Genomic DNA, 14,552 nt, shown 5'->3' with positions numbered 1-14,552 from the left:
TGACAAAGATGGCAATGTTGTACGTAACAGGTTCAGGTCACGCCAGAATCCGCTAATGAATGCTGCGTTCACACGAAGGTTATAGAGAGTGTGTGCTTGGTTTGAATCACGACAATTTATCGTTTCACCAGGGGAGGAATCATCACATCCCCTACAGTAAGCTCGGCATTGGACTTGGAGCGATTCACCCCCACTGCATCACAATTTGATTAAACCTACATATTTGTTGACATGTTCATATTGTTTTTCGTTTGTTCAGCCTCATTTGTCATTTGGGCTAAATTAAACTATGGTATATAACTTCCATGAATCGTACATGCTTAACATTGACAGAAAGAAGAACACATGGATTGAAACCATACGTAGGTTAATAACATCGTCAAAACTCTGAAGAAAAGGGGGCTTTCGCACGACACGTGATGGCGAGAGGGGACGATGTACAACAGTCAAGAATGATTACAAAGTGGCAGCCACCTGATGACGATTGCTTGTGTTGCGATCGAAACGTCGTGATCTATTATTTTTCTACCTACGTGACTTTACCAAAAGAACCAAAGATTATGGATTCCTGCAGTCACGAAAGCTTCAAATCCAGATCACAACTTGCTTTTAATTATGTTTAAACTGGAAAAATTGCGTATTTTTATTTATTTTTACGTTTAAGGATAAGATGGCCCTTTGGGTGGCAGATTTATGCCAGAAAGGTGCCACATGTTTACCAAAAATAAACTGACTTGGCTTGACCAATCAACATTCAGTGAAAAAACAAACATGTAAATGATTGGCTCTTTGGTACAATCCCTGGTGAACGAGCGGATGGCTTGATTAAATCATTCACGCGCAATTAAAGGAAAAATAAAATAAAATTTCTCAATCATTAGTGACCAGGCTGAGACCTTCAACTCACGACACTTGAGCACCCGGTTTAACCACGGATGGCTGAAGTCAGGGATATGAATGCAGGGTTCCTATTATTGCCGACCTTGATTGCTGAATTATTTTATTTAAGTGCATTCCTGGATTTCGATTGGAATATTCATATTGCATTGTTTCAACAAATTGTCAAGTTTCAAGGTCTCGGTTCGATTTACAAATTTTTTTTTTTTTTTATCTGTAGTTGTGTGACTATAGAATGTTCAATGGTATAAACCTATAACATCCATAGGTGGCATTAACCTATACAATATTATTTATAGCCCTTTGTTATTCCACTACGACGTGAAGGCCTTCTCATGCCAGGTCAGTCACTGGGGATGTTTGAGCATACTTCACGCTGGTCAGTGCGGGTTGAAGGGGGCCCAGGCCTCACCACCGATGTTAGCCGTGGCCAGGAGTGGCTCCACGTGCCAGACCCTGGTAACGTCCCAAATGACAGGCTGTCTTGACTGTCGTGAGTCTCCTGCTGTTTGATTAATGCTTTCACGGCGACAGGGTTACCCTAAATCTGCGCAACTCTTGTTCACCATAATATAGTCACGCATGGGCAACTCAGCTCTGAGGCCAGGGATCAAACCCAGTTCGCCGAGTTCATAGCGCAATGCGCTCACCACCATGCCACCACTCCACCCGTACATTTTTGTGTTGGCAGTGGAGTCCAAGCATAAAGTTCACCCTTTATTTAAGTACTGTTCAAAGGATAATTTATTGAAATGTCAGCCTGCAACTATTTGCATTTTTCTGTCATAAAGCACAGTCAGTGATAAAGGTGGCGATGATTGTTGGCATATCCGAATGAAGCCGCAGACCTGTGGTCAACCACAGCCTTACAATGCAGAATAACGATCTCACTGCTAGTAATAAACGAGTCTGCATCATCACCACTTAACACTCAGCTCCCAACATTTGTATGTAGTGGTCCGGCATGCCCAGATGGCCACTGGCAGATTCATGCTGCCAAGGAATGTCAACAACAATTAACAGACACAAGCAGCTACATGCTTGGGGACCTAATCTTTCCAATAATCCACCCAGCGAGTGCCAACCCTCAACGTTCCGTGCCAGTTGTGTGTGTACACACACGGCTAAATTCATGGTCTTCACCGACTGATGAGTCTCATCCCCGAGTATGCTTTGGTTTTTTTCTGGGGGGTTTTCTATGAACCCAGAGATCACCGGTTCAATCCCTCAGTGCAATATTTGAAAGAATGGACAAGTTTCTAAATTCCCTCGGGATAAACTTTGGGTAGTCCCTCATCTACCAAGATGATTACGCCAGTGTGGCAGACAATATGCGTAGTGTCCTCTAGAGGGAGCTCTCTCTCTTAGATGGCCTTCCAACAGCATTGACGTGAACAAGCAATTGCAGGGTCGTTCCCTAATACTTTAAATGTGATGCCTTTTTACTCAATGGTTTTTCATCTCCGTACATGCTGATGTTTTGTCTCACCATATTTTACTGCTTGGTGGGTGAATTTCAAGGAATTAACAGCCTTAGGGGAGGTTACGAGGTTTCTACACATGTCTTGCACCACATCCACAATAAATATGTTTACGACAAAGCGACTTCACACTTGACGTCACAAGTATAAAGGGAGGGTATTTCCCCCCCATCTTCGATAGGGACAGAATTGTTCGCTAAAAGCTTCCCCTGGTCAGCAATACCGCGCGCCACAGGAAAAGTCAAGACCCTTCAGGCTACTTACACCAAGCGAATGATAAATATTTCAATGCAAGCTTATCCAATATTTTGTACATATTTAACAGTTATTGCACCTGTACTTGGCGATTTAACTTTTTATTGTATTTGTTGCGCATGCGAGTACACAATCAACTACTTACACCACTATCAATTCAAATTGCCCATCCATGTATGACCGGGTAATGTTTCAACCACACTGATGTAATGTGATTCTAAATCTTCACCATCATGATCATAATCATGATCTATCTACTGCTGAAAATACTTCCCCAAACCGCCAGCATCTTTCATCATCTTTCCTTGCAACTATCCACATAGCTTCACACAAACGAGCTGACTTAATCGTTCCATCTCCACCGACAATAGCCGTGTTCCCTACTTTGAATGCCACTCCACTGTTAAAACCAAACTAAGACAAATACCAAACAAAAGCACATTTTGTGCTGCTGTCAAGCACTGGAGGTAGTAATTCTATCAAATAACTTCCTTCTGTCTACACGCTTAATTAAATAAAATGTTGAGTCCATCAGCCTATGGGTCTTCCGTACCAACAATATCCTGTGCTCTGAGACAATTGAGATGTTGTGAGTGCATGAAAAATATAATAAAATATAATAAAAATCGAAGAATAATTTCAAATTGTAATGCGACGCACAGTCTCAAATAAATAGAAGAACTTAGAGGTGAGAAGAACAACGGACAAGCGGGAAAGGCAGCCAGGCGGTGAGTTATTGCCAATTTCCCCCCTCCAAGCTCTGTGGTCCTCTATACATTAAGGTACTATTAGCCAATTATTGAGTGTTTACATGTGGGAGGAAACCGGAACATCAGGATAAAATCCCCACGTGAAAGGGGGCCACACTCTATCCCATAAAGGTGGAACATATGGAGTCCACATTTGCTGTGCAGTCTTCTGGCAAAGCCATGTTGACACCCTACGGAAATTGAGTTTGACAACATCTTTGTGATCCAACAACCAAAAATATATTGTTGTTGTACCCAGCAGCATCTGTTCAAACAATGGGCCAAATTTGACATGCTGCATCTCCAGCTACATGCCATGGGTGTGGTGGTACTGCACGCCTATGATTTACAGGCAAGGCTAGGTGGTTCACGCGCTGCAAGTCTGTGAGACTCTGAAACCCACTGTATGTATGTTGAACTTCTTTTGCACCGTACGTAGCCAACCGTGCTAATCGGAAGTGTGGGGGAAGGACAACACTGTGCTGCGAGGTGGCAGCAAGTAGCTTGATCAACCGTTACATACGTACTTCACACAGGTTCCCAAGTCCATACCTGCGGAGGAGCTGCCCGGCCTGAACGTTGATGTGGTCGCTCACGGAGCCTGCGAGGGTGACACAAACACAGGAACGTATATGCCTTAGACACACTTAGGTTCCCTAGGCTTCTGCAATCATGCCCCAGGCTTCATTAGCTAGACTGAGGCACATTGGGAACGTTTATAATTAGGTGTAAACATCTGAGGCTCAAAGGCAGGCAGACAGCTTAAGGGTCTGTAAATCGTAAGAATAATATAAATGTATTTACTCAGAAGAACCTCGCTGAGCCTCAAGACTAATTTTTAAGAGAGTTTTGCATTTGTTCTATTCGTGTGGGAGGAAACTGGAATGCCTGGAGGAAACTCACAAGCCAGAGGGGATACCATTCCAAGGTTTAGCAAAAATTGGGTTCACAAACCCACTAACTGGCTGTTGTTATCTGGTGGCAACCTCCCAGCCCGTAGGCAGGCCAGTTTGCTAATATATCTCAATCTGCCATTCCTCACAGTAATCACAGAAAACTCACAAAGTTTTTTATTTAACCTGTAAATTTACAATTATCATCGAACAAAGATGGTCACTGCATCTCGCGCTTTCAGATACGCTTCTGCGGCCATCTGGAACGCTCTTCATTCCAATATTAGGAATCCACTAGGAGCGATGCACTTTTAAATCATCATCTCGATTGAACACTCATTTCTTGAGAGCTGCTTTTTGTGTTTAGTTTGTGGTCCTTCACCCGCACCTCCGATTAGCACAGTTGGCTATGTACGTTGCAAAATAAGTTCAATATACATACAATATTTAGGTGTATTTCCTGAAAAAAGCCAGTGGGACAAAACGTCAAGATTTTCGTTTCCTCTAGGTAACATTAAAACATGTGTTATTTTAATCAACCAGCTATTGTTTGTACAAGTTTACTGCAGCAAAATAATGTATGTTCATCTTCATCAGTCATGACCAATCCACTGCTGGATGTACACAACATATAGTATGTAGTGCATGTGTGTCGTCAATGTCTTTTAGCATATAGGAGTATATACAACTGCCCTGCATGCTTTTTCCCCTTTACATATAAACGTGCATTCAATGCATGTCTACGTTTACCAAATATGCCATCATTTATAATCATACAAATATAAAAACGAATATGAATACACACATTCTTTCGTGTGTATTCTCAAAGGCAGCTAGTTAATGACCGATACATTTTTTCAGTGATCAAAACTCAAGAAGTGATTTATTTTGAAATGAGTATCAATATGAATTTCCTCTCCTGTTCAACGTTCTGAGCCAGTGGTGGAAATTCCACATTCTTATGGTGGGAGGCTTGTGCAATCATCAGACACATATTGATGATTGCTTACCCACACTCGATCCTATTTCATCCATCTAGGAGGGATGATGGGCTGCGTCAACCCCTAACCAGGATTTTAACTGGCAAACCCTCCCCTGGTTACGAGAATCTCGCTCTAATGCCGAGTCGCCCAGCTGGAAGTTCAGTGACGAGCAAACTCGTCTGGTTAAAGTTGGGCAGACACATGAGTCATAAATCGAAGTACCATCTCCTGATAAGCGCTATAAAGGCTGTCATCTGCAGGTCAGTATGGGTAGAGTCTTGGGTGTAGGTAGAGGCATAATTTCTTAAATCTGATTCTGGCTTACATGCGTTTCCAAAATACAACACGTGCTATGAAGAAGGGTCATTGCCCGAAACGTCGCTGATTTTGTATTTGTTGACATGTGTGTTGAGTATATTTGTTCATGACCACTATAGTATGAGATTAATAGTTCGGATGTCAAAGTACATACACTATAATTATGCTAAGAATCCTCGATTGATATGTATGTTGAACTTATTTCGTGCTAATCAGAGGTGCAGGAGAAGCACCACAAACCAAATACAAAAAGCAGTTCTACAGAAATTCGTTTTCAGAGATACATGCATGCGGGGAATTACACAGAGAGATAGGAAGAGGAACACGTGGATTACACAACATACGCGAGTTAAAGACATGATTTTTTTTTTACTCTAAGAACCGAAAGTGCGATCGGGCAGGGGGCACGTCGCTAGAATGATGATCGATGGCGGGTGGTTTCAGTTCACGGCAGCGCGGCACGCCAAGGAACGGGAACGAGCCCGCGATGCTGTCCACCGAAGGAGAGAGATGATGATGGCAGGGTCGGAATAAGTTGGGAATGTTTTTTGTTTAACAGGTAAAAGGCCAACTTGAGCTGTGTCGCTGTTTTTTTTAGAAGAAGCGACCTGGCCACAGATAATAATAATAATAGCTCAACGAAATGGTTCATCGTGTGGAAATGCATAGCGGACAAATACGATAAACGTACGTTTCTAAATGTGGATAGAAAACCGGAGGATCCGGAGAAGAATACACGCGATCACGGGGAAAGAAAGACAGACACGCAAACTACAAATTTACAACCGGTGTCACAGGGAGGTCGGGATCGAACCCACGACCTCCTGTATGCCAGGCGATGTAGTTAACATCTCACCACCGCGGGAGGCCTCCATCCAGCAGTGGATTGACACAAAGCGATGCGCGTCTGTGTTTACGAACTCTCACCTAAACACTTCAACCCCCCCCCACTCCTACCACGGCGCCAGACGAGCCCCCCCAGTCTCAGTTGGTACCCTGTCTTGTCAATGATCATCTCATCACCTGCAAAGCGCCTCACCTTGGAAGAAGCAAAGCCTGGCCGATCACCGTGCATAGCCAGGCGCTATAGGCTACGTTTTTAGCGCATGACAGCGCAGCAACAATCCACGGTACCTTTGCTCCAAACACCATCCCTGGGTGAGTGGGTGAGTGGATGAGTGGATGAGTGGGTGAGTGGGTGAGTGGATGAGTGGATGAGTGGGTGAGTGGATGAGTGGATGAGTGAGTGGATGGGTGAGTGAGTGGGTGGGTGAGTGAGTTAGTGGGTGGGCGGGTGAGTGAGTGGGCGGGTGAGTGGGTGAGTGAGTGGATGAGTGGATGAGTGGGTGAGTGGATGAGTGGGTGAGTGGATGAGTGGATGAGTGGGTGAGTGGATGAGTGAGTGGATGGGTGAGTGAGTGGGTGGGTGAGTGAGTTAGTGGGTGTGGGCGGGTGAGTGAGGGGGCGGGTGAGTGAGTGGGTGAGTGAGTGGATGAGTGGGTGAGTGAGTGGATGGGTGAGTGAGTGAGTGGATGGGTGAGTGAGTGGGTGAGTGGGTGAGTGAGCGGGTGAATGAGCGGGTGAGTGAGTGTGTGAGTGGGTGAGTGAGTGGAAGACCATAATCCAGCAGTGGATAGCCAAACAGCCGTGTGTGTGTGTTGTACGTCTCTGCAGACCGCCGTCTCACCTCTCCTCGCCGCTCTCCCGGCTGCGTCCTCCCCGCCTGCCGCCAGCGCCCGGCACCCGCCGCCGGCCTCGGCGGTCACCCGCGCCGCGTCCCCCGACGCTCCCTCGGACATGGCGCGCCGGTCTTAGAACCTCTCGCCTCCCCTCACTGCACCGGCGACGACGGCGACAAGGGCGACTACGACGATGAAAGACGACGACGGCGACTACGGAACAAGTTGAGGGAGTTTAGAAGTTGTTGTTGTTGTTCTTGAGCACGAAGCACTACGGAGCCGCGCACACGCACACGCGCGCGCGCGCGAGCTACTTCCGGGGGGGTGGGGGGTGTACAGGGCGGGGCCAACTCCGCGTGACGTCACCGGGAGGTCAGCGGGGGTGTACAGGGCGGGGCCAACTCCGCGTGACGTCACCGGGAGGTCAGCGGGGGGGGCGGGGCATCGTCTTAATAACGGTGACATGACGTCACTTAGCGCGATGGAGTTCACCGGTCACGACGTCGTGTCGCTGCTAGAGAAGTAAAATAAGGGGGGGGGGGGCGATGGTGTTGGACTCGAAGTGCACCTAGCCTGGCACAGGCGACGTGGTGACGTTACCGTCACTTAGTGGCGAATGGCGAGGGAGAGGGGGAGAGAGTCTTGACGTGACGTCATAGCGTGGCATCGTAGTGGCAATTTTTGGAAAGCGAAATTGTTTCGCAGATATCAGAGGGGTGCGTAAAGCAGGTAGTGTGGCCTAATTACGTTGGGGGTTAATGTTAACAACAATAACGGCGACAATAATGCGGTCTGGAGTGTGGAACCAAGCAGCGACAAATGACAAAAATATAGCCATAACCGGTTCCCAGTTGCAACACACCCTCAATATGTTTGTGTTCTTAAGTACAACACTTTAGCCGTCGTCCAGCAGCGGATTGATCATGGCTGATGATAACAGTGTATGGGCGTTTCTCGTACCGTAATGCTTAAGATAATGACTAAAACACATACACACGTCATACATGTCAACCCCTTATCAGTGCCCTACCTTAGTACAGACCAATGCAGACCTTATTGCTCACCCCGTGCCCTTATAAATCTCAATGTTCATCCCACACAGTCCCACCACAAGGGAGAAACACAAACAAAATATACAAAACAAATATTACCCGTATTGACGACGGCTGTACACCGTGTTGACCTGAACACTCAATTTCCCTCTACAAGAATGCGGATAAAACGTATGGGTCGACAGGTATGCATACGTACGCCTCACGAAGACTTCTCACAGATCTCCAAAGTGGTTATATCCCGATAATATCACCGCGATGAAATCAAAACTCTTTCTCCCGAGAGAAGCGTGCCCTAATCGCCGTCCAAAGTGCGTCCCAATTGCAGACAGTGCCCTGGCGGGCATGCCTGGACATGCCTCACAAAATGCCGACTGCTTCAAGTCCAACTCCCAATGAACCCAGTCAACGTGACGTTCGCCCAACGCTGGCATCCTGTTGGGTCAACGTTGGCACGAGGTTAGGTCAACGTTGTCACGAGGTTGGGTCAACGCTGGCATGAGGTTGGGTCAACGCTGGCACACGGTTGGGTCAATGTTGGCACGAGGTTGGGTCAACGCTGGCATGAGGTTGGGTCAACGCTGGCATGAGGTTGGGTCAACGCTGGCACGCTGTTGGGTCAACGTTGGCACGAGGTTGGGTCAACGTTGGCATGAGGTTGGGTCAACGCTGGCACCCTGTTGGGTCAACGTTGGCACGAGGTTGGGTCAACGTTGGCACGAGGTTGGGTCAACGTTGGCACGAGGTTGGGTCAACGTTGGCACGCTGTTGGGTCAACGTTGGCACGCGGTTGGGTAAACGTTGGCATGAGGTTGGGTCAACGCTGGCACGCGGGTGGGTCAACGTTGGCACGCTGTTGGGTCAACGTTGGCACCCTGTTGGGTCAACGTTGGCATGAGGTTGGGTCAACGTTGGCATGAGGTTGGGTCAACGCTGGCACGCGATTGGGTCAACGCTGGCACGCGGTTGGGTCAACGCTGGCACGCGGGTGGGTCATTGCTGGCACGGGGTTGGGTCAACGCTGGCACCGTTGGGTCAACGTTGGCACGAGGTTGGGTCAACGCTGGCACGCTGTTGGGTCAACGCTGGCACGCGGTTGGGTCAACGTTGGCACGCGGTTGGGTCAACGCTGGCACGCGGTTGGGTCAACGCTGGCACGCGGTTGGATCAACGCTGGCACGCGGGTGGGTCAACGTTGGCACGCTGTTGGGTCAACGTTGGCACCCTGTTGGGTCAACGTTGGCATGAGGTTGGGTCAACGTTGGCATGAGGTTGGGTCAACGCTGGCACGCGATTGGGTCAACGCTGGCACGCGGTTGGGTCAACGCTGGCACGCGGGTGGGTCATTGCTGGCACGGGGTTGGGTCAACGCTGGCACCGTTGGGTCAACGTTGGCACGAGGTTGGGTCAACGCTTGCACGCTGTTGGGTCAACGCTGGCACGCGGTTGGGTCAACGTTGGCACGCGGTTGGGTCAACGTTGGCACGCTGTTGGGTCAATGCTGACATGCTGTTGGGTCAATGTTGGCACGCTGTTGGGTCAACGCTGGCATGAGGTTAGGTCAACGCTGGCACGCTGTTGGGTCAATGTTGGCACGAGGTTGGGTCAACGTTGGCACGCTGTTGGGTCAATGTTGGCATGAGGTTGGGTCAACGTTGGCACGCTGTTGGGTCAACGCTGGCATGAGGTTGGGTCAACGTTGGCACGCTGTTGGGTCAACGTTGGCATGAGGTTGGGTCAACGTTGGCACGCTGTTGGGTCAATGCTGGCACGCGGTTGGGTCAACGTTGGCACCCTGTTGGGTCAACGCTGGCACGCGGTGGGTCAACGTTGGCACCCTTTTGGGTCAACGCTGGCACGTGGTGGGTCAACGTTGGCACGCTGTTGGGTCAACGTTGGCACGAGGTTGGATCAACGCTGGTACGCTGTTGGGTCAACGCTGGCACGCGGTTGGGTCAACATTGACAGGCGGTTGGGTCAACGCTGGCACGCGGTTGGGTCAACGTTGGCACGCGGTTGGGTCAACGTTGGCACCCTGTTGGGTCAACGCTGGCACGTGGTGGGTCAACGTTGGCACGCTGTTGGGTCAACGTTGGCACGAGGTTGGATCAACGCTGGTACGCTGTTGAGTCAACGCTGGCACGCGGTTGGGTCAACATTGACACGCGGTTGGGTCAACGTTGGCATGAGGTTAGATCAACGCTGGTACGCTGTTGGGTCAATGCTGGCACGCGGTTGGCTCAACGTTGGCACCCTGTTGGGTCAACGCTGGCACGCGGTGGGTCAACGTTGGCACGCTGTTGGGTCAACGTTGGCACGAGGTTGGATCAACGCTGGTACGCTGTTGGGTCAACGCTGGCACGCGGTTGGGTCAACATTGACACGCGGTTGGGTCAACGTTGGCATGAGGTTGGGTCAACGTTGGCACGAGGTTGGGTCAACGTTGGCACGAGGTTGGGTCAACGCTGGCATGAGGTTGGGTTAACGTTGGCACCCTGTTGGGTCAACGCTGGCATGAGGTTGGGTCAATGCTGGCACGAGGTTGGGTCAATGCTGGCATGAGGTTGGGTTAACGTTGGCACCCTGTTGGGTCAATGCTGGCACGCTGTTGGGTCAATGTTGGCACGAGGTTGGGTCAACGTTGGCACGCTGTTGGGTCAATGTTGGCATGAGGTTGGGTCAACGCTGGCACCCTGTTGGGTCAATGTTGGCACGAGGATGGGTCAACGTTGGCACGCGGTTGGGTCAACGTTGGCACGCTGTTGGGTCAACGTTGGCATGAGGTTGGGTCAACGTTGGCACGCTGTTGGGTCAATGTTGGCATGAGGTTGGGTCAACGCTGGCACCCTGTTGGGTCAATGTTGGCACGAGGTTGGGTCAACGTTGGCACGCGGTTGGGTCAACGTTGGCACGCTGTTGGGTCAACGTTGGCACCCTGTTGGGTCAACGTTGGCATGAGGTTGGGTCAACGTTGGCATGAGGTTGGGTCAACGCTGGCACGCGATTGGGTGAACGCTGGCACGCGGTTGGGTCAACGCTGGCACGCGGGTGGGTCATTGCTGGCACGGGGTTGGGTCAACGCTGGCACCGTTGGGTCAACGTTGGCACGAGGTTGGGTCAACGCTGGCACGCTGTTGGGTCAACGCTGGCACGCGGTTGGGTCAACGTTGGCACGCGGTTGGGTCAACGTTGGCACGCTGTTGGGTCAATGCTGACATGCTGTTGGGTCAATGTTGGCACGCTGTTGGGTCAACGCTGGCATGAGGTTGGGTCAACGCTGGCACGCTGTTGGGTCAATGTTGGCACGAGGTTGGGTCAACGTTGGCACGCTGTTGGGTCAACGTTGGCATGAGGTTGGGTCAACGTTGGCACGCTGTTGGGTCAACGCTGGCATGAGGTTGGGTCAACGTTGGCACGCTGTTGGGTCAACGTTGGCATGAGGTTGGGTCAACGTTGGCACGCTGTTGGGTCAATGCTGGCACGCTGTTGGGTCAATGCTGGCACGCGGTTGGGTCAACGTTGGCACCCTGTTGGGTCAACGCTGGCACGCGGTGGGTCAACGTTGGCACCCTTTTGGGTCAACGCTGGCACGTGGTGGGTCAACGTTGGCACGCTGTTGGGTCAACGCTGGCACGCGGTTGGGTCAACATTGACACGCGGTTGGGTCAACGCTGGCACGCGGTTGGGTCAACGTTGGCACGCGGTTGGGTCAACGTTGGCACCCTGTTGGGTCAACGCTGGCACGTGGTGGGTCAACGTTGGCACGCTGTTGGGTCAACGTTGGCACGAGGTTGGATCAACGCTGGTACGCTGTTGAGTCAACGCTGGCACGCGGTTGGGTCAACATTGACACGCGGTTGGGTCAACGTTGGCATGAGGTTAGATCAACGCTGGTACGCTGTTGGGTCAATGCTGGCACGCGGTTGGCTCAACGTTGGCACCCTGTTGGGTCAACGCTGGCACACGGTGGGTCAACGTTGGCACGCTGTTGGGTCAACGTTGGCACGAGGTTGGATCAACGCTGGTACGCTGTTGGGTCAACGCTGGCACGCGGTTGGGTCAACATTGACACGCGGTTGGGTCAACGTTGGCATGAGGTTGGGTCAACGTTGGCACGAGGTTGGGTCAACGTTGGCACGAGGTTGGGTCAACGCTGGCATGAGGTTGGGTTAACGTTGGCACCCTGTTGGGTCAACGCTGGCATGAGGTTGGGTCAATGCTGGCACGAGGTTGGGTCAATGCTGGCATGAGGTTGGGTTAACGTTGGCACCCTGTTGGGTCAATGCTGGCACGCTGTTGGGTCAATGTTGGCACGAGGTTGGGTCAACGTTGGCACGCTGTTGGGTCAATGTTGGCATGAGGTTGGGTCAACGCTGGCACCCTGTTGGGTCAATGTTGGCACGAGGTTGGGTCAACGTTGGCACGCGGTTGGGTCAACGTTGGCACGCTGTTGGGTCAACGTTGGCATGAGGTTGGGTCAACGTTGGCACGCTGTTGGGTCAATGTTGGCATGAGGTTGGGTCAACGATGGCACCCTGTTGGGTCAATGTTGGCACGAGGTTGGGTCAACGTTGGCACGCGGTTGGGTCAACGTTGGCACGCTGTTGGGTCAACGTTGGCATGAGGTTGCGTCAACGTTGGCACGCTGTTGGGTCAACGCTGGCATGAGGTTGGGTCAACGTTGGCACGCTGTTGGGTCAACGTTGGCATCAGGTTGGGTCAACGTTGGCACGCTGTTGGGTCAACGCTGGCATGAGGTTGGGTCAACGTTGGCACGCTGTTGGGTCAACGCTGGCATCAGGTTGGGTCAACGTTGGCATGCTGTTGGGTCAATGCTGGCACGCGGTTGGGTCAACGTTGGCACCCTGTTGGGTCAACGCTGGCACGCGATGGGTCAATGTTGGCACGCTGTTGGGTCAACGTTGGCACGAGGTTGGATCAACGCTGGTACGCTGTTGGGTCAACGCTGGCACGCGGTTGGGTCAACGTTGGCATGAGGTTGGGTCAACGTTGGCACGAGGTTGGATCAACGCTGGTACGCTGTTGGGTCAACATTGACACGCGGTTGGGTCAACGTTGGCATGAGGTTGGGTCAACGTTGGCACGAGGTTGGGTCAACGTTGGCACGAGGTTGGGTCAACGCTGGCATGAGGTTGGGTTAACGTTGGCACGAGGTTGGGTTAACGTTGGCACGAGGTTGGGTCAACGCTGGCATGAGGTTGGGTTAACGTTGGCACACTGTTGGGTCAACGCTGGCACGCGGTTGGGTCAACATTGACACGCGGTTGAGTCAACGTTGGCACGAGGTTCGGTCAACGTTGGCACGAGGTTGGGTCAACGTTGGCACGAGGTTGGGTCAACGCTGGCATGAGGTTGGGTTAACGTTGGCACCCTGTTGGGTCAACGCTGGCATAAGGTTGGGTCAATGCTGGCACGCTGTTGGGTCAATGTTGGCACGAGGTTGGGTCAACGTTGGCACGCTGTTGGGTCAACGTTGGCATGAGGTTGGGTCAACGCTGGCACCCTGTTGGGTCAATGTTGGCACGAGGTTGGGTCAACGCTGGCATGAGGTTGGGTTAACGTTGGCATGTGGTTGGAAGCGTTGGATCAACGTTGGCCCGGCGTACCGTGGTTTACAGAGTACGTTCTATATATTTACATATCTTAGGGCCCAATGAGCTAAATAAAATCACACATTTCGTCGAGTGGTAAAAGTACAGCCCTGTAATTTCTTCATCACAGCGCTGTTGAAGGGTTATGTATTTAGTCAACTCTTCCACACTGGCAATACGTAACGATTTAAGATGGAGAGTATCCTCAATTGACCCCCGCGACACGCCACCTGCCGATAGACTGCGGTGCACCCATCTTTATACGTCCCCCATTGACTGATGTTGATGTAGAACTCTACAATCTTACATTCCAGCGGTTGACCCAGATAATTGCGTAAGGAGTAGCGGACCGAGGTGCTACTTAGTGGACAGAGATAGGGGATAAAAACAACTTGATAATTGTTAAAAATTAAAAAGCAACCACTATACAGCTTGCTTTTAAAAAAAAGTTGTGCTTCCACTTGAGGGTCTTTTAATTTCCGCTTTGACGTTTGGAGGTGTATTCAACTCAAAAGGTGGGATCGTTCAATCTACGGCAGAGGCCGACCGAAACTGAATTTCGGCCGAAACCGAAAGTATTCCGAAAGTGGCCATTTGCCAACTTTCGGCGCCGAAACCGAATTTCGGTCGGCC

General features: G+C 50.8%; 1 protein-coding gene across 3 annotated transcripts in view; it reads right to left on the bottom strand.

Annotated features, from left to right (window-relative positions):
- BAX (BCL2 associated X, apoptosis regulator) overlaps positions 1-8,631 on the bottom strand; it is a 42,931-nt gene extending 34,300 nt beyond the window's left edge. The window contains exons 1-3 of one of the 3 annotated variants that reach the window (XM_061560031.1): positions 8,507-8,631; positions 7,264-7,468; positions 3,935-3,983 (exon numbers count right to left, since the gene is read on the bottom strand). In XM_061560031.1, the coding sequence (XP_061416015.1) occupies positions 3,935-3,983; positions 7,264-7,375 (161 nt within the window). In that variant the 5' untranslated portion in view covers positions 7,376-7,468; positions 8,507-8,631. Of the gene's footprint in view, positions 1-3,909; positions 3,984-7,263; positions 7,570-8,506 lie in introns of those variants that run through there. The other 2 variants (XM_061560030.1, XM_061560032.1) reach the window with 2 other exon arrangements.
- Between the last annotated feature and the right edge of the window lie 5,921 nt (positions 8,632-14,552).

Source organism: Lethenteron reissneri, chromosome 26 (genome assembly GCF_015708825.2).
Source record: "Lethenteron reissneri isolate LAM-NWPU_2019-01 chromosome 26, ASM1570882v1, whole genome shotgun sequence".
NCBI lineage: Eukaryota > Metazoa > Chordata > Hyperoartia > Petromyzontiformes > Petromyzontidae > Lethenteron > Lethenteron reissneri.
This window is presented reverse-complemented; position numbering and strand designations above follow the sequence as displayed.